Genomic DNA, 21,964 nt, shown 5'->3' with positions numbered 1-21,964 from the left:
CGAGTCGAGATAGCATTACCCAAACCTAAGAGTGACCTATTGTCTCAATGGAGAATGAAACCCATTGAGGGACATCATAAATGTGGGACATGCGTGGCCTGTGGGACTACTGTGGAAGGGAAGGAATTCCAACATGGGAATATTAAGTGGAAACACTTAAGTTTCTCAAATTGTAAAACACGAAATGTTGTGTATGTAGTCATTTGCCCATGCAATAAGATTTACATAGGCAAGACAACACAACAAGTGAATATGCGCATAACGCAACATAAGTCTAGAATCAAGAATAAAGTGCTTACAGCACCTATGGTGGAGCATTGCATTGAAAATAAACACACTGAGAATGACTTAAAGTGGTCAATTCTATATGTTCTGCAACAGTCTAGATCCATCGACCATGATAAACTTCTACTAAAAAAAGAGGCCTACCTTATACTTAAGTTTAATAGCGCACTCAGCGGGCTTAACTCGCTTTCTGAAATATCTAGAGTGTGAGCTTTACCTAGTAAAGTGCCTCTAAAAGAAAGGGTCGATGGTAATTGCGCGTATGTTCTCATATGTGATTTAAATTCACCTTTTTTTACATCTAAATGATAGCCTTCTCTAGCGACCCCACTCTAAGATGGCCGCCGAGCAAGTAGCTACAAGTAGGTCAAAAACCACGTTACAACATGGCTGCCAAACTAAGTGAATGAGAGCTTTCTTTAGCGACCCCACTCTAAGATGGCCGCCAAGTAAGTAGCTATAAGTAGGTCCAAAGCCATGTTACAACATGGCTGCCAAACTAAGTGAATGAGAGCTAGATGCCGAGTCACAGCTTTTTCAAGTAAGTCTAGAGCTAACATGGGTTCAATTTGCCACTAATATTGCAGTAGCCCTTGATACCTAATGAAACGCTGTCATTTCCTCTAGGGAAAGCGAGCGCAAACAATAAGGATTGAGGAAAGCGGTGCCCACCTGGTCAGAAAGCGTTTACCGCTGCAACCGATTAGAACACGAACAGCCCAAGCGAGGAATCCCTCAGAGCAGGTATGCCGAGTAGAGCTACGAGTGCCATACTCTCTCCGTCTGTGCATAAAAAGCGCGTTATTCTCATTATTTTCAGGCTGTAATACAAGACTGAAAATTAACTCCCATTTGGTGGAAACGTAGGATCACGAGCATGATCCAGTAAGGTATGTTAATAACATATGTGCCCCATTCTGGTCGTAAAAAGTGAGCAAGAACAGGTCATGATACCTGCGTTTGTTTTTAGATCCCGAAAAGAAAAGAAACTCAGTCAGAACTAATACCTTACCCTTGACCGGCGGCTGCTGGTTCAACAGGTAATAGAAGGAATCCGAGTTAAATGTAGTTGGAAGCTAAACAACTGTCAAAAATGTAGCTAAAACAAGTCTTATTTTATACACTTGCAGATATCCGGTATTAAGACAGAGCCCTGATGAGAATCCGTAGAGTTGACATACCGGATTCGAAACGCGTTGGCGTAAAAAGATTAGCCATTTATTGGTTGAATGGACTGAATGAATTAATTTGGAGTCTATTTTTCCTTATTTGAACTGCCTACATTCAGCTGTAATTCATTGATTTATGATTGTCATCAAGTTTATACTTTTGACTCTGGAATTACGGATGATTTTTTCTTCATAGTATGAATATTTGAGTGTATATATATCAGAGCAATTCACTTTGTATAATACAACTAGTTATGTGTATGTGTTTGTGTTGTACATAATCGCGAATTGTAAATAATTGTATATAAGGTGTACAAACGATAAGGTGTCCCTTTCATACATCAATACTTTTAAACAAGCATTGGAAATGCAATAGGTCTCGCATTAGGAAAGTTTGAACAATTGGGGTAGTTTCTTAAAAAATGGTATAATCGTATCCCCTGCTGCAGCAAAAGCGTCCGTTCGTATCAGGTCTTCGTTTTCAAAAAATTTTTTTTTTTTTTTTTTTTTAAGAAACTACCCCAACGCTCACAAAAGTAAAGGCAGCTCACCGCGCCTTTATTATTCCTTCGACTGCGAGATCTCTTTTTGATCATTATAGAGAGACTCGTTTTGGTCATTGAAGCCAACCGCCATTGATCTTGATATTCATCCCCACTACAAGTTAAGAACAACTAAAGAGTAGTGACATAGAAGTGTCTGAAGATTTACAGTTTTTAAAAAAAAAATTCTAATCCTTATTGGATAGGAGAATCATCAGTAACCTCCAGATAGTTACCGCCCAATAAGAATATCTCCTCACATCTTGAAAGAATTTTTATCTTCTACATAATAAGGAATCCCACCAAACAGGACAACCATAAGGATCCAGTAACACGACAGACAACAAACCAATAGTCTTGATAAAGGTGGCACATAATAATACGCAAACCACCGAAACGCGTCGACGCAATTTTCTGTACAATTCATCTTTTTTCCCCCCCGGTGTATATAAGATTGTAAGGTTATAAAACCAGGGGTCGTTGAAATTTTAATTGTGAATGTACGCTTTGTAATCTCTAATTTGTATGTTTTACAATTGAGTTCTGTCTGTCCTTCATTTTTGTGCTGGTCACAAAAGTATATAGTATTTTAATTGTTTTAATTGTTTTTTAACATTTTTTCCAGTGTAATTATAAATTGTCTTTTTATTGTCTCAATAAATTGTTATGTAACTTCATTTTTGATCAATTTCTTTAGTCAATGTGTTTATATTTGATTGTGGTTATAGCTAATTCCAAGCTTTTTCTGTACACGACCCAAGGGAATCATTTTGTTTGATTTAAATTCCCATAGAAGGCCAGGTTCTGGTGTGAATCTGGGTTTCTATGGGAATTCACTAGGGTATATTATCAAGCACCTTATCGCCGCTTTAGCGGCAGTTTCCTGCCGCTAAAGCGGTGATAATTGTATTGCCGTTATTGATAATATGCCCAAAATGAATTAAACAGAAGAAATTAAACACAGTGTCCTTTCTTCACCCTAAGTAAGCAACTAGTCCACTGTGCTTAAATTTAATAAAAAAGCATGAGAGCAACTCTGAGAAGGTCGTATACTCACATCCCATCCTTGTCGCCCAATTTTTAAAGTTGAAATCCAAAGTAAACCAAGTAAGATTTATTCTAAATTGAAACACCATAATGCAGCATACAACATAACGTCCTGTCTTGGTCCTCCCACTCCCACACCTGCTCACAATGTTCCAAACCAAGGGATCTAGATCCGAGGAGTAGCATGCTGATGGAATGACAGAGACCATGCAAACGTAAACACATATAAGAGCTGCACAAGATATGCAGTTAAAAATAGCTATATACAATAATAAAAATAGATATGACATCACATAAAAATTCTCCACTGTATATTACACAAGACCCTTACTACACTGGATTGCTAGAGCGGATAGTGCAGACTATCTCAGGGGCTGTGGGATGGAGGGCACGCTACTGCATACATTATGGAGTTGTTTCTTCTACAAGCTTTCCGGGTGATGGTGCAGGGTTGACAAGAGGAAGCCATTGGGATGCTCCTAGAGTTACAGCCTAGTTTGGAGATACTGGGCACATGGGGGCCAACAGATGTGTCAAGGTACCAGAAGATTCTAGTGAACCTTAGCTGCATGGTAGCACAACGGGACATTGCCCAAAAAAGGGGCTATGGATATAGGGCAGAGGTCTTCAATCTGTGGGCGCGACCCCCAGATGGGGCGTGGAGTCCTGGCAAGGGGGTCGCACATTCCCCAGCCTCATTTGCCCTGCAATTCAAAACGTGTGCTTTCCTTTTGAAAATAGACAGCCTCCTGGGATGGCTAATTCAGATCGTTATAAGTTGCTTGCCTGAAGGAAATGCAAATGTGCCTCATCAGTTAATCTGAAAGTGTAGAGGATGCTTGGTAGCGGTTCTGGCTTTAATTGATCGAATCACTCCAAGTTTTGTGATGATAAAGATTTGCTTTTTTGAGTGGAAGTGCAAAGCGTTAACAACTGGGCTGGGAAGTGCTTGCTTTTCATTTTAACTGCATTTACACAGCCCTTAGTACCCCTAAAGAGGTGTTGAAGGGACAGCTATGAAAAAAAAGTTTGCATTACAGACAATCTGGGATAACTAAAATCTACGTTTTGGAAGCACCATTTTATCGTAAAACTATTTGCACCTTATGCAGCATTCCATCTTACACTGTGTGTAATGTAAGTAATAAATAATGACTTACATATTCACAGTGCTATCTGTCACCTTCTGTGACCTTGTAGCACTAAAAATACACTTCACTATTCTCCACTGAACCAACCAAGATGTACTTCTGTGGCTCTCTGATTACTCGCAGACCTCTGCATTGCATTAACTAATAGAAGTGTTATAATGTACTACAGTGCATTTCCCACTGAGTAACAACTTTTTAATTTATTTTTCATATACGATGCCCATTATTTTTATGTAGACACCTGATGGTGTAAGACCTAAAAACGTACAGAGGGCTTCATTTATGAAAATTGTTGCATCGCTGCGACAAAACAGCGATGCAACAGTTTTCACTGCGCTCTCCGTGTGACAATGAATGAGCCGCATTTAATGTACGGCACACCATGTCGCAAGGAATTACAGATACGTCAGAAATTGACGTATCTGTAGGGGCAAAAGTGAAGCACTGCTGGGGTGTGTCTGAAAACAGGCAACTCCAGTAATGTGTCCTTTCACATGGAGAAAGCCCCATGTGAAATGGCCTGCGTCAGTCTCATGCCTGCTGTGAGCCAGGTGTAAGAGTTTGACACAATAGCGTCCTAGAAGTGTCGCAGTGAAATCTCATAGATTTCACAGCCTCACTTCTACAACCCTTTATCATGGGGGAACGCCCACCTTGCATACATTATACCAGACACAGGTATAATGTAGCGCAGGCCTTTACAAAGTGACACATCTGCTTAGGTACGTCACTTTGTAAATATTCTGCAACGTGGAGCATTATTTACGCCGCCACAGTGTCACAAAAAGTGAGGCAATGACGGCGTAAAAGTGTGGCAGGCCTTCATAAGTAAAGCCCAGAATATTTTGGGGGTATTTAATGAGAGGCTTGTATCGACACAGCATCACTTTTTTTTACCCCTCCGGAGGTGCAAGCCTCTCAACCATACCTATGAGGTGGTGCAAAGTCACCCTGCATGGCTTTGCATGGCATCCTAGATATGGAGTAAGACATAGAAGAACAAGTCACTGCTTTGCCTTACTCTGCGTCAAGGAGGTATTCCAAGGGGGATGTATGACATTACAATGCATGCTTTTACCACCCATGCTTTTACATTGCAAGTTTTACAACGCATGCCTTTACAACGCATAGCGCTTTGGGGTGCTGGATAGTGAATAGTTTAATTTACTATTCCCATTCCAGTCCCCGTGGATAGTAAGGAAGGTGTTGGATAGTAAATTAAATCTATTCCCTATCCTAGAGCGCCCCCAGCGCAATGCGTTGTAATGGTTTGCGTTGTAAAAGTTGCGATGTAAAAGCATTGCGTGGTAAAAGTTGCGTTGTAAGTGATGTTTCCCTCCAAGGGCTTTCTGTGGGGTTCCCATGCAACACCCATGGATTTTCATGCTGCCCCATATTTACAGAAGCATGCAAACCTGGGGCAGCTAAAAAAACGGATGCCTCCCCAGTGGAGGCGTAACGAGGAGAGATGTTATAATTTCTCTTCCTTTTTTCCTTCCTCTTTCCATGTTGCTGCATTCTGCAGCTCGCAAAGAAAGAGAAAAACGCCTCTCTGGATTGTTTTTGTGAAGGAAGGTAGCCCTTCCTGTACGCAAACAATCCTGCATGTGTTGGTGCTAGGCATCAATTTATGCACCAACCCAAGGAAAAAGGACAGGAATGCACTGTATTTCATAAATACGCCAATTCCTCATAAATTAGGCCCTTTATTTTTAGCTAAAGGTTTGACAAGGGGGTCTCGGCATTAGAAAGTTAGAAGACCTTGGATATAGGGTGAGATATAGGGTAGTGCACTGGAGATGCTGAATTAGAAGTAAAGTAATAAATATAAAAATCCATAAGTACATGGAAGGTATATATGTATCAGGGATGTAATACATGTAGATTTAAGTTGTATTTAATGAACTCAGACATTCAAGTGTTGCTGTACATTATGCTAATTTTTTCTTTTTTAGGTAGAGCATTCGATACCTCTTGTATATACTTTAGTATATACTTATATGTGTATGTACTTTGTGGGCTCTGGAGATCAGCCCTAGGACTTGTCTGCTTCGGCTTAGGGACTTTTTTTCTGTTCAACTGCCACTATTTAACTGTCTTGATAGAAAACGACCGGAAGAGGTCAGTAAAATACCAGAATTGCTTTCTGCTTGTTCCACTGACTCGGTTTAACAACTATCTTGATAGAAAACGACCAGTAGAGGTAAGTAAAATACGAGAATTGCTTTCTGCTGAGGGACTTTCTTTTTTTTTTTTCTGGCAACTGCCTCTATTTAACTTTCTTGATAGAAAACGACCAGCAGAGGTCAATAAAATACCAGAATCACTTGTGCATTCTCTAGATTCCAGTCCGTAGAAATTGTCTTCCACGATCACCCGTAAACAATATTTTTTTTTCTTCAAATCTTGTATTTTCAGTGATATGATCACCGAAGGCCCTGATTTTGTATTAAAAACAGAGCTTTGGACTAAACCATTTCCTGCTGAAAGGCAATATTTCTCTCCATGTGTTCCCATACCTGGCATGTCACGCAGTTTGGTGCTTACTTTCCCTCCATGTTAAAGAACAGTAGATGTTTCAGCTCCCGAGCTAATGTGCTGCATAGCTAAATACACATAAGGTCAGAAAGGCGAGACCAATTTCATTGCAAATGCTTGTTATAATTGAGCTCTTGATGCATGCTGGTCCTATTCCTAATGATGTGACCTCTTGATGCATGCTCATCCTATTCTTCAAGCTGAGAGCTCTGGATGCATGCTACTACTGTTCTTAAAGCTGTGAGCTCTTTAAAGATGCTGGTACTATTCCTAACGCTGTGAGCTCTTGATGCTCGCTGGTACTATTTCTAAAGCTGTGAGCTCTTGATGCATGATGACCCGATTCCTAAATCTCTGAGCTCTTGCAGAAGGATGGTTCCATTCCTAAATATGTGAGCTCTTGATGTATGTTGATCCTATTCTTAATTCTGTGAGCTTTTGATGCATGCTGGTACTATTAGTAAAGCTTTGAGATCTTGCTGCCTATGCTGGTACTATTTTTAAAGCTGCAAGCTCTTTATGCATGCTGGTCCCATTCCTAAAGTGGTTGTTCTGGGAGTATACCGATTGTACCTTTGAAATTACGAGCTTGAAGTGCTGGGTTTCTGATTTCGACTGCTATGAATTTTAGGTGCAAGCTAGCCCTATCCATTTGCAGAGCTGTGACCTCAGGGAGCACTATGGTTCTTTTCTATAACTGTAAGCTCTGGGTGAATGTGAATCCTATTTCTAAAGTTGTAAGCTGCCATTGTCTTTATAGATGTAGGCCTGAGTCATTGCTGCTCCTGTTCCTACAGCTGTGCGCTCTACTGCTTACAACACAGGTCTATATGCAATGAACATTTTAAAATGCACGTAAGGATATTCAAAAGGCGTTCTTTATTGCGTTGCCTGTAAAGTTGCTTGGCAGCGAAAGACCAGCAGCAAAATAGGCGGGATCAACATGTATAGTAGAAGCTTTCATAAATTAAGCTTGTTCCCACCAACACTCAAAGCTTGGCTCACAACTAACTAACAAGCATTTACAATGCAACGGTTTCGCCTTTGGAAAAGTTAGAGCTATTGGCATTGTAAATGACAACATTTTTATTTATGTGTTGGCTTTGAAAACATAAATAAATGGCATTGTCATTTACAAAGCCAATAGCCTAATCTCTCGCAAAAGCGACACCTATAGCATTTGCACCCACACACACACAAAACCGGTTCACAAGCAGGCAACAGAGGCACACACAAAAACGGGTCTCAAGCAGGCAACAGAGGCACACACAAAACTGGTGTATTTATTTTTTAAACACCTTTTTGGTATTTACCCATATTTATTTTGTATTTTGAGAATAAATTGAGCCGTAAAATTGTATATTTTTACATTTAGTTTACTAATAAATATGCATTCATACTTTTCTGCCTGGCACGTTTTACAGCCCAGCCAAGTTTCCCAGGACAATGCGCATTCCAGTTTTTTCTTTGAATCTGGGACTTCTTGTCTTGTTCATACCATTACAAAACCAGGAGTACACGTCCCAGAATTCAAGGGAAAAAACATGTGGACTGGAGAGGGCAATACTCTTGACGTGAGGGCTTACTTTACACCCCAGGTACACTCAGTAAGTTTAGTAGACAAACGGTACATCACTATTTCAAAAATAGGTTTCCAGATGAAAAATACCCTTTTTCATGCATCTCATTTATGAGATAACTGCACCCAAGCCGAACACGAAGAGATGTTCCATACGCTGGCTTTTTCATGCCTGGCACAAGTTACTATGATGAACAGGTGGGTGTTATATATATTCCCATCAGATAAATATTTTGTCTACATATCTATCTCAGGAGGCCAACTGGTTGATCTACCGCACCCTTTTATCTACTCTAAATTCATATATATGCAGATCAAAACCAGTGTCTTATTTTTAATCGTATGCTACTGTATTTATCCGATTCTACTTTTTAGGTTTCGCCCTGCAATCGATCGCGAAGCGATCGTCGCAGCGAAACCTATTGTGATCGTTTCTGCTTTCAAGGAGTCAAGGGAGACACAAGTGATGTGCACTCGCAACCTTCCGAACTGGGATCAGGTCGCTCGCGCTTCCTGTCTCCCATGGCTCCTTGGAAGCAGGCGCACACACGCACTCACACACACACACATACAGACCCCCCCACCGCTGCGCATACACACAGTCTCACACACACACACACATAGAGATCCCCCAACCCTGCCCCGCCGCCGCGCATACACACACGCAGGAACACACATAGAGAACCCGCAGCCCACAGCCCGCATGCACACACATACATACAGAACCCCCGGCCCTCCGGCGCTCACACACACACATCCCGTACCTCGGCTCGGCGTGTCTTCTCATCACAGCTAGCGCAGGGACAACCAACGTGCACGAGCATGGCGACGGCGTCTCCTGCGCTACAACCGTGGTTTCGGTTTCACGCCCGAACCTTACTAGAGCGCGGTAATGCCTCGCTGCACAGAACATCCCTCCAACATCCCAGACATAAACCAGAGCAATGCCGTGGCTGGTTTCACTTTTCACCGTGGCTCCCCTCCAGTGTCCCAAGCTGCAATCGCGCTGGTGTTTTTTTGCGCGATGTTTGTGCAAAACGGTAATTGAAGTGGCAACCTCGGGGAAAAAATTAATATACGACATTGAGGAATCGATTGTCAAAGTGTTTGTTTAATAAGTATTAAAGGATTGATTCATCACAGAGAATTAAGGAAAGGCTTTTTCTTTTTTTTTATCCAGAGATTCAATTATATTAATCACAGAATTAAAGCATTCGTCATTTTCCGATTTGCACTCAAGGTCTTTAAATGCACTTAACAAGAGCCTGTTCGTGTGAGGCATCGCTCATTTCACGCAGCCCAGCCCACCGCTTACACACACTGCCCTTTAATGCCCAATCCAAAGATCAGCCGACATTTTGGTAACTTTTCACAACCTCAACTCCAGTGTCAATTCACTAACAGCACACGTTTGTTTTTAGCAAATGCGTAAGGTTCGGATTGCTGGTGTTTAGATTCAGGTGATTACGTCTCCTGACATCCTTTAGGACAGTTAAAATACATCGGAACCCGACCCGGGCTAGTGTTCTGCTCCGTGGGATAAGATCTTCGCAGGGGTATTTATAGCGCCTACTACCACTGACGAGGCGCTGGGTGTTTAAAGCACATATTTTCGGGGTTCCTTCTCGGAGGAAAATAGTGAACTGAACGAAAATATTCTTAGCGATCTGAGAAACATAAGAATAACATCTTATTTGAATACATTCAATGTGGTAATATTATGAGAATATAAACTATTTTACAATTTGACTTCGAATCGCGGTATAACTATGGATTGTTGCAAAATGTTTACAATACAATTGTCAAGGTGTAGACAATTCAGCTTCCGAGAAAGTAACTTACGCTCATCTGTATCAAAAATATTTGCAAATTCAATATTTCAAAAATTCAAATGAGCTTATAACTCAACCATCCTGTTTATTATTGAAGATACGGTTCGAATACTAAGTACTTTGTCATTTATGTATTAAACATTGGAATAAAAGAGGAAATACAGCAACCTCAGCTACCTAACGTCTGCGAGTGTATGAACACCTGTTGAGTGTTGCTCTGTGTTTGGCTGTATAGGTGAATAAATACATTTAAGGGGTCGGCATTACGTTCGTGTTTGTAAACATTAGCATATACACACTTTAAAAGATATCCAATTCAAGCAAGGTCAATCCTGCTCTGAACGCAGCCCCAGACAAGTGCGGCTCTGACCAAATTGTGAAAATCAAAAACAGGGCATGCACTAAAACATAAACGTGGAACTACAACTGTGCAGCAACTGCTTCGCAGAAAAGCAACAAAGACTTTAGCAGGAGCAAAATAAATGAAGAAACTTTAACTGGTTATGTGCCTTTGATAAATAGTCGCTGAAACTCAATTTCCACACATTTGCGCTTGTGTGCTATATAGTTTTATCAATAAACCTGCATGTCAGTGCGAATTGTGTGGCTATTTCAATGGAAAACGTGCTGTCTATAAATTACAGTGTGATATGACAACATGCTTTATTAATATATTGTCAACAGTGTATTTCGAAATGCTCGACTGGCTACATAGTACACCTTTACCACTGTCTTGCTGCATGGGCATGGCTAATTTGCTGTTTGTTCTTTGTGAAAAGCTTGGAATTTTTACTGTCCCAGTGACTTTAGCGGTGTTATATTGGTTGCAGTACCCCTACTTTGAAAACGGTTCCAGCACCACTGGCTTGGCCACAGAGAAACTTCACTTAGATGGTGTGTGTTTAGCATATGTTGCTCAATGTCCAGCTTTCTTTCATTTGTCAGCTTTAGTTTTACAAAAGTGCCTTTAAGATTGAATGGCTCCGTGCTTTGAAAACTGGACTTGGCTCCTCATTGGGTCGCAAGTCCCCTTGGGACAGGGGCCAAGCTGGAGCCAGACATTTGGAAGATGCCAGGGTCAAGCCTGGGTTGGAGTGGCCTCTGATGCCTGCAACACCCCCGCTGCAGCTGCCGTGCAGGCCCCGCCCCACCACACCACATAGCTGCCCCCTTGCAAATACCGTCCTGAGAACAACCAGTAGATATGCCTGATGGTGAGAGAGGAAGAAAGCAAGAGGGGACACTGGAGCATCTTGATACAGACCCGAGAGGGTTAGGGTTGAAAAATAAGGGCCTAATTTGAGCCGGTGGTTGCCGGTGGGGTCCACTGCACTCATTTCTGGGCACGGATACTTACTTAGTTTAACTATTCAGACATTGAGCAAGAGAGAGAAAAACAAACACTGGAGAAACAAGGGGTAAGAAAAAGACAGAACATCGTCTCAAATGGAGAAAGCCGGCAACTGCAAGAGTGAGATAAAGGGGAAAGGAGTGTCTGGTAGTGAGTGGAAGAAGCACAGGTGTATTGAAGAATACACAACTTTTAATCACACCGGCCATAGGTTTCTTATCAGAGCTTTGGGCACCAGCACTCATTCTTTTACACATTAAGAAATGTGGGTAAGGTATGTTTGAGTTACCGGGGAGGTTCTCTTCGTGGCTGTTGTCAATATTGCATAGTACAATCTATTGGTACAAGTCAGAGAGGCCAGGATCACTTGTATTCTTGCAAAACCCCAACACGTGTTTTTGCTTTCTATTTTTATTTTGTCTCTGAAGTTCTCTCAACTGCACTGGAAGACTGTCGCTTATATGTAAAGGAGAGCTGGGCCAGGAATCCGAGTGTAACCTTTAGATTATTTTTACGCGCTACCAAATTGTGCTTTACGATGCCTCGTGAGCTTGCCCGGATTCCAGCGGCCGAGCATGATGTCAGAGGCAGGGAACGCTGCATGGCCCTGCTACGCTTCCCTGCCCCTCACACCCCTGTCAGCAGGGTGTAAACGGGTCAGCTAGCAAGAACTGTTTACAAATAAAACGGAGTTTAAAAATGTATGTATCATAAGTGTTGGGGCCCAAAACTTAACTCAGAAGCCGGCAGCTAGCAATATTCAATGTAGAGGTGACGAATACCAAGCTGCCTAGTTTCGATTCCACCTCAAGCCTCTTCATCCACCATAGACACTCCCTGCTACATCCATTTTTCACTGATTTAACGTATTTCGTGTCTCCTTCTTACCCCTTTTGTGTTTTTTTCATTCGCTTGCTCTGGGCCAAAGTTTGAAGAGGAAGAAAATAAGTGCCCGCCCCCATACCTGAGTGTCCGCGGGCCTATCCTGCATCCAACGGCTCAAATTAAGCACTGGATGATCTAGCCCAAACCTGGCCCTTTTCTGATTTTGAATTTTATGCGAAAAATGTGCCCCTCTTTGTGAAGAGCAACCTGCCCACGACACTTTAGAATGAGCCATCGTAACGCAGCCAAACGTCGCTGAGCAGAAAACAAGACACCTAAGAACGACTGGCATAATATACATTTGGAAAATGATAAACACTTTCCGTCTGTCAGTCAAATTGTGATATCAGCATCTCCTCGTGGGACCTCTGCATTGACCGAGATCATGTTTCCTTTTTGTGCACAGGGCTCGTCGACAGCTTACTTACTATGCTAAAAAAAACTCTGTCTAATAAAATCATGTGAAATAAAAAAAAAACGAACATTGCACACCATTCCACTCCTGGAGAAAAACGCGGTGGGTGGGAGCTCCGTTCGCTTTCAGTAACAAGAGCCTCGCTGACATCCTTTGACCTAAGCGCCGCGAGGGTAGTCCAAGTGGCGCTGGTCTCTCCCTGATGCGCAGGTACTAATGGTTTGACGCGTCCTTTCCCCTGCCGCAGAGCTCAGGTGCGCAGCCCTATGCAGCCTGGGCTTGCTCTGTCCTGGCAGGGACAGTGAGAAGCGCTCGCCTCTGTTTCCACCACGAAGCGGGCTCCCTCGCCCATGCACAGCGGCTCACCGTTGGCGTCGCCAGGCAGCCAGCAGCAGCGCTGCAAGGCTCCCAGCAGCCACCCCGCCCTCTGCCCAGGTGCCCAGGTGCCCTGTGTACTCACGGCGCTTCGGGCGCTGCTGACTGCTCCGGTTTGCAGTGAAGTTCCAAACAGCCAACGGCGGGTCATGTGATGGGGAAGCGCTCGCCCAGCAGGGTTTAAATAGCCGTCTAGTACTGGCGCTGCCGCCTCTGCTGTCACCGTGCACTGAGCGGCACAGAGGGCGAGACAAGAAAACAATGACCTGAAAAACCGGCCCTGCTGCTGCCGGCGCAGGGTGATACCACAACAATACAGCACGCCCGCTCGCATCGCCAGCCTCACAACAAGCGGAACACACCAGGACTCCTCTTTCATAGACACTCGTCACGGCGGTTCTCAGTAGGCACGATCATCGCAGTAAAGTAAACAGGGACACCAGGGCAATGTATGGAGGTGCCCAGGACCACACATAGCTATAGTGAAGGAAAACAACGGACCTGGGGTTGTGCTCTGTATACACGGAAACAAAACTTTACGAACACAAATCTTTCCCCCGAAGGGAAAGGCTTATTTCTTACTCAGATGGCTTTTTGCATCTTTGCTAACTCCACACCACCACCAAGCTTCACAACTCTGCCCTGCCTTTGCCACACGTAGCCCCGTGGAATTATCTGCTACTGGGACTATTTCTGCCGCCACTCCCTGCGTGTTTGGTTTCTTATTCGTGTTTTCGCTGGTGATGAATATGCACAGTAACTACCAAGAGGGGGTCAACGGTCAAATGCAATACAAACGGCAGCTAAGACGACCGGACTCCCCAGATGAATACTTCATTTCCGATTGGGCAAGGCTCTTGTAGATGAGGAACATGTCCTCGCTTTAAGGCGCGCGTGTTGGTAGGGGCCGCTAGCCAGGATGGACGTCTTGCCGATTGTTAATTTAACTACGGGCATGTTTGGAAAATGCAATAGATAGGATTCCGGGAGGAGGGCGAGGCGAGCCTGGTGCTGTGCAGCCGCCTTTACTTGCAGGAGATAAAGAGCTCCCTTACCTCAACTTTCACAGAGCTTTTTATACTTAAAGGGGCACGCAGCAGCGGGAGGCGTTGGAAACTCTCTCGCCCATTATCTTGAGGGCGGTGAGGTCATCTGGGCCCTGGAGCAATTTTTTCAGGTCCCCCTACAGCTTCAGAATGTTACTTATGTGTCTCCTCTACTTTGATCGGAGATTCACAAGTCTCCAGAGTAAGCTCATATATAACACTGTAAAACATTAGGAGGACAGAAATATGAAATATGGACCACCTGTCTCAAGAGAAGCAAACCAAGTTGCAGATAGAAAAAACAAGTCAGGTCCCGGGCCAGCAGCCAATCACAGCGCGGCCCGGGGAATGACGTCACGGGGTGTCCAGGGCCGGCAGCCAATGACAGCGCGGCCCAGGACAAAGGGGCGGGACTTAAAAAAACACCGAGAAACGCCCCCGAATCGCGTTTTCACAAGAAAGCGTGATTGACAGCCTCTGTCTCCCAATGGCTAGCCTCCATTTATGGAGCTAGCCAATGAGAGACAGAGGCAGAACCAAAGCCAAATGTAGGAACATGAGATTTCGCCTTGAGCGGAGCAACTGCTACGCAGTTGCAACGCCAGGCGAAACCTAAAAATGCATAGTATGTAAAGAGAGATGGGCGCCATAGCTCAATTTTACTGCTGAAAATGCAATATCAGTGAAAACAGTTGTGAAACGAAATAAAGGCGACTGCACAAAGCCACAAACAAAGTCTACGCTTCTTTTGGAGGGACAACAACAGTGTGGGACATTTGTAGTTTTATAGACCAAGCATAGAATTACCCATTGTCAAGCAGACCCACAGAACATCTATATATTTCATAAACCATAGCCATTATACTCATTTGCAGAAGCACACATATCTAGATACATATATATAACATCAAATGCCGTGTGTACCAAGGACTGCGCACATGTAAGTCAGGTGTACCCAGCACCTAATATTTTGACAGTGTCTTTAACAACATAACACAGATGGATGATCGGTGGAGGCCATATGGCACCTCCTTAGCATCACTGGGGTGTAGACGTGGCCTACTTATTCCAAGATATGGCTGGCCCTGGGTTCAGCAGTGGCTAAGCACAATATTGCATGGAGAGGGGGAGCCATCTCTCCTCTCCGGGTAGAGGACTGGGATTCCCAGTCCAGTCTGGGAAGCAGATTTGTATTAGTGTCAGCGAGCGCAGCACAGAGTCTATCTCACCAGGGATTGCACTTGTAAATGGGAAAGGGTGTGGGGGATGGCAGAGCTACTGGGATATATGACTGGCTATGGAATTGTGGATGTTAAAGTTGTACCAACCATGTGACATAGTTACGTTAGGTGGGAATAAAAAATTAGCTAGCATTCGCACCAAGAATTTTCAATTCTATTAAGGACACAGAGGCGAGGGTTATGCTTTCTCTTTCATTTATTGCCACTCACAGCAGCCAATGAAAACTTTGCATTATGTAAATAAACTACATTTCCCATGATGCACATGTAACACATCCCATCCTGTAAGACCCCATAAGAGCCACCATCACCGGAAATAAACCTCTTTCTTCGCTTCGAACAGTAAAAGTCCATCAAACATAACCTCAGCCCAATAATAATATCCTCCAACGTGTAAGAACAATCCAACTGGCTAAGCAACGTCTTCCTAACCAGAATTATACTTAATCCATCTTCTTCTCAGAACTTGGAAGAATGACAGACAGAAAAACCCGGATTTTCTGCTCAAACACAATATAAACACAACGGGTGGGTAAAACATTACAGTACTGTAATATAACAGGGTGGGATAACCCTCACCTCCGTGTCCTTAATAGAATTGAAAATTCTTGGCGTGAATACTAGCTAATTATTTATACTATTACAGGACCGGAGGCTACGTATTATGCTAGTTTAACGCTGATCAAATACCACAGAGGAAATATCACCCACCTGTTTATAATAAAACTATTTAAAGGTAGATTTGGAAGACCAATCAGCAGAATGCATAATGTCTTAAACAGTAGAACTTAACATAAATGTCTTAGAGGCCATGGCATCACAAACAGAGTGCGCCCCAAACACTTGGGTATCAATACCCGCCTCTTGCATAACAGATTTTAACCATCTAGCTATAGTAGCCACAGTAACAGGTTTGTAAGGTTTTTGCAAAGCAATTAATAATTGCACCACACCATCAGGCCGATTAGACCTGGTACATTCCTCATAGGCCTTGAGACAGTGAACTACACAGAGTTTCGTGTTACTAGGAAAAGCATGATATTCCACACTCTGAGACATTGTCTTAGTGCTGGAAGTAATGTTAAAAGACCCTCCTTCCGGAGTAAATAATCTCTACCTGTAATGTCTAGAGCCTTAACGTCAGACGACCATCTACATGCTGCGAGACATAACAGCATGGCCAATTTGGATGAAAGTTGTTTCCTTGTTAACATATTGTTGTGTGGCCATTGATGGAATAGGGAAAGAACTAGAGAGACGTCCCATAAGGAAGAATACTTCAGCTTGGGCTATTCGCTACTCTAATACCCTTCAATAGTTTACATATTAGTGGGTGCATCCCTACTGGCTTGCCCTCAATCGGGGAATGACCTGCCGAAATGGCGGAATGGAAGTTATTGATAGAACAATATGCCAAACCCTCAGAAACCTTCTGAGACAAAAAGTTTACAACATAGGGTAAGTCTGCATCCACTGGATCCACGTGTTGTTCCACACACCAACGAACCCAACCTTTCCAGGCTGAAGAATATCTTATCTTGGTTGAGGGAGCCCAAGCCTGGTTTGAGTGGGCTCAAGCCTGGTTGTTAAAAGCTGAAGCTTGCTCCGAAAATCCAGGCATTTGCCAACGTTGCCGGAAAGTCTCCAGGCCATCAGGGACAACTGCCCCGATAGTACCATCGGGTGCATCGCTCCATGAGGGCCCTGGAGCATCGTGAGGACTCCAGAATCCTCCTGGGAGCGTCGCAGCTCGCTTCCAAGAGAATTGGGAACCAAGGCTGCGACTTCTACATGGGAGTCACTATTAAGGTTGTAACTAACCAAATAAAGTTTTCTTACTGACTGAGTCACTAGGATCACTTCCGCCTTCTGTTGCATTATCTGCGTGAACACCTGGGAATTAATATGAATGGGAGAAAGGCATAATTCAGAGTCCGGGACCAGTCCTGAGAGAAGGCATCCGTCGCCTGAGCCAACGGATCTGGTCTCCAGCTGAAGAATTTGGTCATTTGACGATTCCTTCTGGATGCAAACAGGTCAATCTTGCAAGTTGCCCAGATCTACTGCAGCCATCGGACTATCTGGGGTTGGAGTTGCCAATTGCTGTAGTCCTTGAAGTTCCAGTCTGACACTACGTTCGACTGACCCGGAATATACTTGGCTATGACTGAGATCTGGTGACTCAGGCAATAATGCCAAAAGTCCTTCGCTATCTCCACTAGGATGGAGGACCTCGTGCCTCCCAGCTTGTTGATGTACCGAACCGCCGATATGTTGTCCATCCGCAAGAGGATGCAACACGAGACAAGTTTGGGTGACAGAAGTCCGGATCGCGAATGACCCTGCGAGAAGTTCTAAGCAATTGATGTGGAGGTCTAGTTTGCTTAGGGACCAACGCCATCCTGTGGAAATATTTCCGCTCCAAGCCCCCCAGCCCGAGGGGCTGGCGTCGGACTCTATGACGACCTCCGGCAGGGAGACGAAAATGGCTCTGCCTTTCCATGCTTCCACGTGGGCAAGCCACCACTGGATCTCCTACCGTACTTCTGAGGAAAGAGGGACTAGGTCTGTATAAGAGAGGCCCTTCTGCAGATGTTGAATCTTTAACCTTTATAGGGCTCGATAGGGCTCGATAGTGTAGAGGCCCTTGAAATATTGCTTGTATGGAGGATGCCAAGACGCCCACTATTCTGGCAATCACTCTCAGTGAGACCATATGTTTGGATAACAAGGAGGGTACTTCCTTTTTGATAACCCGAAGTTTGTAACAGGGAAGGCTCAACTGAGCTGTCTGAGAGTTTATGGCGAAACCTAGGAAGTCGATTGTCTGAGAAGGACACAGAACTGACTTGGATTCGGTGATCACGAACCCCAGGTTTTGCAACATAGCAATGGTCATGCGTAAATGCCGAACCGCCATGGTTGGAAACTGCGCCATGATCAGTATGTAGTCCAAGTATACTATCATGCAAACCCCTTGCACCCTGAGATATGCCATCACTGGCTTCAGCACCTTGGTGAAACACCATGGTGCTGAGGAGAGTCCGAAAGGAAGGACCAAATATTCGAACCATTGGTTCCGCCATTGGAATTGCAGGAACCGGCGGTGGGGAGTAAAGATGGGAATGGATAAATAGGTGTCCTTCAGGTCAAGATGGACCATCCAGTCCCCTTGCTTCAGGAGATTCGCCATCAGATGGATACCCTCCATCTTCAAATGTTTGTAAGTCATGTAGTGATTGAAATCCTTTAAACTGAATATCAACCTGTAACCTCCGCCTTTCTTCTGCATCAGAAAAATATTGCTGCAGAAACCGCGAGGGCCTTCGTCGCAATACGCTATCGCGTGTTTCTGCCGCAATTCTTCGAGGTCGGAATCTATAAAAACGCACTCTAGTTGGGAAAAAGAAAGCTGTCTGGGCTATTTGTCCCGATAAGGGATCTGGAAGAAGTCTAGATGAAAACCCTGAATTGTCTGCAATATCCAAGCATCTGGAGATAGTTGAACCCAATTGTGATAGAAAAACTGAGTATGACCCCCCAAGGGTAGTAGGAATGTGTCTGGAGCACTCACCTGAAGATTCTGGGGCTTGAAAGCATCCGCGATATGTTCCTCTGTTGAAGCGCCTCTTGTTAAAGCGCTGTCCGGTGGGGTAGAATGTACCTCCACAAGTGGAGTCCCATTCGCCCCTGCCACGACCAAAGTCTCCTCTCCGAGGACCTTGGGAGAATTGAAGGCCAAACAAGCATCCTCGGCCAGCCCTATTGAAAACACCAGCCTGAAAAACCCTCTTGATACTCGACTGTGCCTTGTCAAGAGTCGTGAAGGTGCCCACATACTTGGCCACGTCTTTGACGAAACGCTCCCCAAATAGGTTACCGTCCGCCAACGACCCTGGTTCCACTGATTGGAGTCCATGCGCACAAGGAGTGATTTACGCCACTCCGTGGAGATGGCACAGTTGGCGTTGCCCAAGAGGCATATGGCCCTCTGTGTCCACCCCGCCAGGACAAGGGGATCTACTGCGGTCCCAGATTCCTGCACCTCTAACGCCATTTCCAAGACCTTCGCTAAGGGGCCCACTACATCTAGGAGCTTGTCCTGGCACTCTTGCCAGGCACGATCAATACCCTTCTTTGGGTCTTTAGCAAACTTTTTTAAGAAGGTTAAAAGACTGGGGTCTATATCCGGGTTTCAGCAACTTTATCAGAAATATCCGGTCTGGAACACTCTGAGCAGAGTCTGTTCCGCACTTCCTTGTCAAAGCTTCTGCGAAGTTTGTTGTGCAGATATGCCACAACCTCTGGGGCTGGTAACCAGTCAGACGACCTTGGGTGAACTTGGTCAACTGGATTAAAATTGAAGGGAGTGGATATAGGCTGTGGAGGTTCCACATTCTTTGACTTCTTGGCCCTCTTCTTGGGAGGAGACACGTCCGGAGTGTCAGTAGACGTGGTGTCCGTATCTGTATCCTTGTCTGGGGCCTTGGATCTGCCAGTGTTAGGTGCAGCCAATGAGGGCATAGCAGAAGAATGAGGATAGGGATTAGACTAGGGTTCTGAAGCTGAGGCGTCCTTGTGAGTTCCTGCAGGAGCAGTGAAACCATGACGCTTAGCATCTCTAATTGTTTTGTAATTGGTTTTAACGCAGAAGCAAGCGCTTGCTGCAAAGTTCCTGGAACTGTTTTCTCAAGGGCCTTGTTGACCGACTCCTGGATGGAGGCGTCCAGGGCCTCAACAATGTTGTCCACTATGGAAGGGTGTTCCACTTCCTCCTCATAAGGTATCATCCTCTTCATAATGGTCCCAATTCTCCATTTTGGGATAACATTTGTATATATAATTACTCATGAAGTAAGGTCTCTTAGAGGAGTAAAAGGGGGAGCCAACCCGCAGCACAAACAATCAGAAAAGGTACCTATCTCCTCAGCATAAGCTGTATCACAGTTCTTGCAGTCCCCAGGGCGTAGTGGAGCCATAGAGCATTTATTTACACAGGAGGTGTGCACCCTTCAGGTCCAGAGCGTTCTTTCTGCCAGCCAGGCGTAGAGGTGCTGCTCTGTCCAGTACGGAAGGGAAAATAAGCAAATTACAGGGAAAAACGGGCAGTAGCTGTGTGCGTAACCCAATCCTACTAGGGATGGCCCAATTGGGCTACGCACGTCAAAACCCAAAACAGAAAGTGAAGCCTTGCGCGTTATAAATTTGTCAAAATCACAGTCGTCGGCAGTGCGGTACCAATTTCCTCCCAAGAGGGAGACTGAAGGAAGGCCGTAGGAGCGTCCGTATGCGTTGTTAGCGGTCCCATTTGATCGGGAAATTTAAACCTACTTTCCCAGTCGGGAAACATACAAGCACGAAAAACCAATCCCCAATGGCAGCTGGAGTGGTAAGACGTGACGGATACTAATGCGAAGCTCGTGCTGTCAATCAAATATAAAATACAATCAAATTAGGCAAAGCAACAATAATGCGCAATAGTCGCACTCAGTCATTTTAAAGCGGCACATGTCTAAATAAGATAAAAATGTGCATATCACAATCAATCAGCTAAACAACAAAATGCATTTAACTTTCTGCGTGAGCAGCAAAGAAAGAGGATGATTTCCTGACACGGTGGCTCTTATGGGGTCTTACAGAATGTGATGCATTACATGTGCATCATGGGAAATGAAGTTTATTTACATAATGCAAAGTTTGCATTGGCTGCTGTGCGTGGCAATAAATGAAAGAGAAAGCATAATACGAAGCCTCCGGTCATGTAATTGAATTGGCCATGGATTGCCGGAACAAGTCATACTATATTACTTACTGACTGTATACAGATGTTGTGCTTTTGGCCTGATGATTTACACTATTGTTTACAGTCTCATCTGCTTCAGTACTGTCAAATGAGCACCTGTTTAATAGAAGGTTTTCAAAATAAAAAATGTGTATTGTCGGCAAAACGGTGTAACAAGAAATCAAACAAAGATATTGCCTGAGAAAGATAAATTATGTAAGAAAAGACGGGTTAATCACCGATTTCCCTGTCCAATTTCCACTTGTATACAGAGGACTGACAATGTGCAGATGAAAGTAAATGTTTTTCTAATTGCGCTTCTCTCATAGGCAGGTAAACTCACATTTTTTTGGCCACATCGGTCTCTCGGAACTGTTCCTTTACCATGATTCTGCCGGTGGGGGCCGCAGGTTGAACTCGAACCCACAGTCATAGAGGTACGAAACTACAGTCCACGAGAATGTGCGTTACGCCTGGGGAACAGTGAAACTGACCTCATACGCATGCGTGAAAATGTCCCTGTTTACGACAAGCGTCAAAGCAACTAGGATGGATATTACCATTAGTAAACGTAAAAGAGATCATAGAGACTAGTAAGAAACTGTCCAAACCGCCGGGCACCCCTGCTGCGCATATGGGATCACTACACCCATAGACTAGAGCGAGTGCGTGGGATTAAAAGAAAGACTATAGAATCTGTCAGTAGCAAGGCAAAAAAGACCGTTA

At 44.2% G+C, this 21,964-nt stretch overlaps 1 protein-coding gene across 2 annotated transcripts in view; it reads right to left on the bottom strand.

Moving 5' to 3' along the window:
- Positions 1-21,740, bottom strand: part of POLR3A (RNA polymerase III subunit A) — a 284,112-nt gene extending 262,372 nt beyond the window's left edge. For both annotated transcript variants that reach the window (XM_078642965.1, XM_078642966.1), the window contains exon 1: positions 21,582-21,740. In XM_078642965.1, coding sequence (XP_078499091.1) covers positions 21,582-21,625 — 44 coding nt within the window. In that variant the 5' untranslated portion in view covers positions 21,626-21,740. The remainder of the gene's footprint in view (positions 1-21,581) is intronic.
- Between the last annotated feature and the right edge of the window lie 224 nt (positions 21,741-21,964).

This window comes from Lissotriton helveticus, chromosome 5_1 (assembly GCF_964261635.1).
Source record: "Lissotriton helveticus chromosome 5_1, aLisHel1.1, whole genome shotgun sequence".
In the NCBI taxonomy this organism is placed as follows: Eukaryota; Metazoa; Chordata; class Amphibia; order Caudata; family Salamandridae; genus Lissotriton; species Lissotriton helveticus.
Note: the sequence above shows the minus strand (reverse complement) of the source record. Positions and strands in the feature narration are given on the sequence as shown.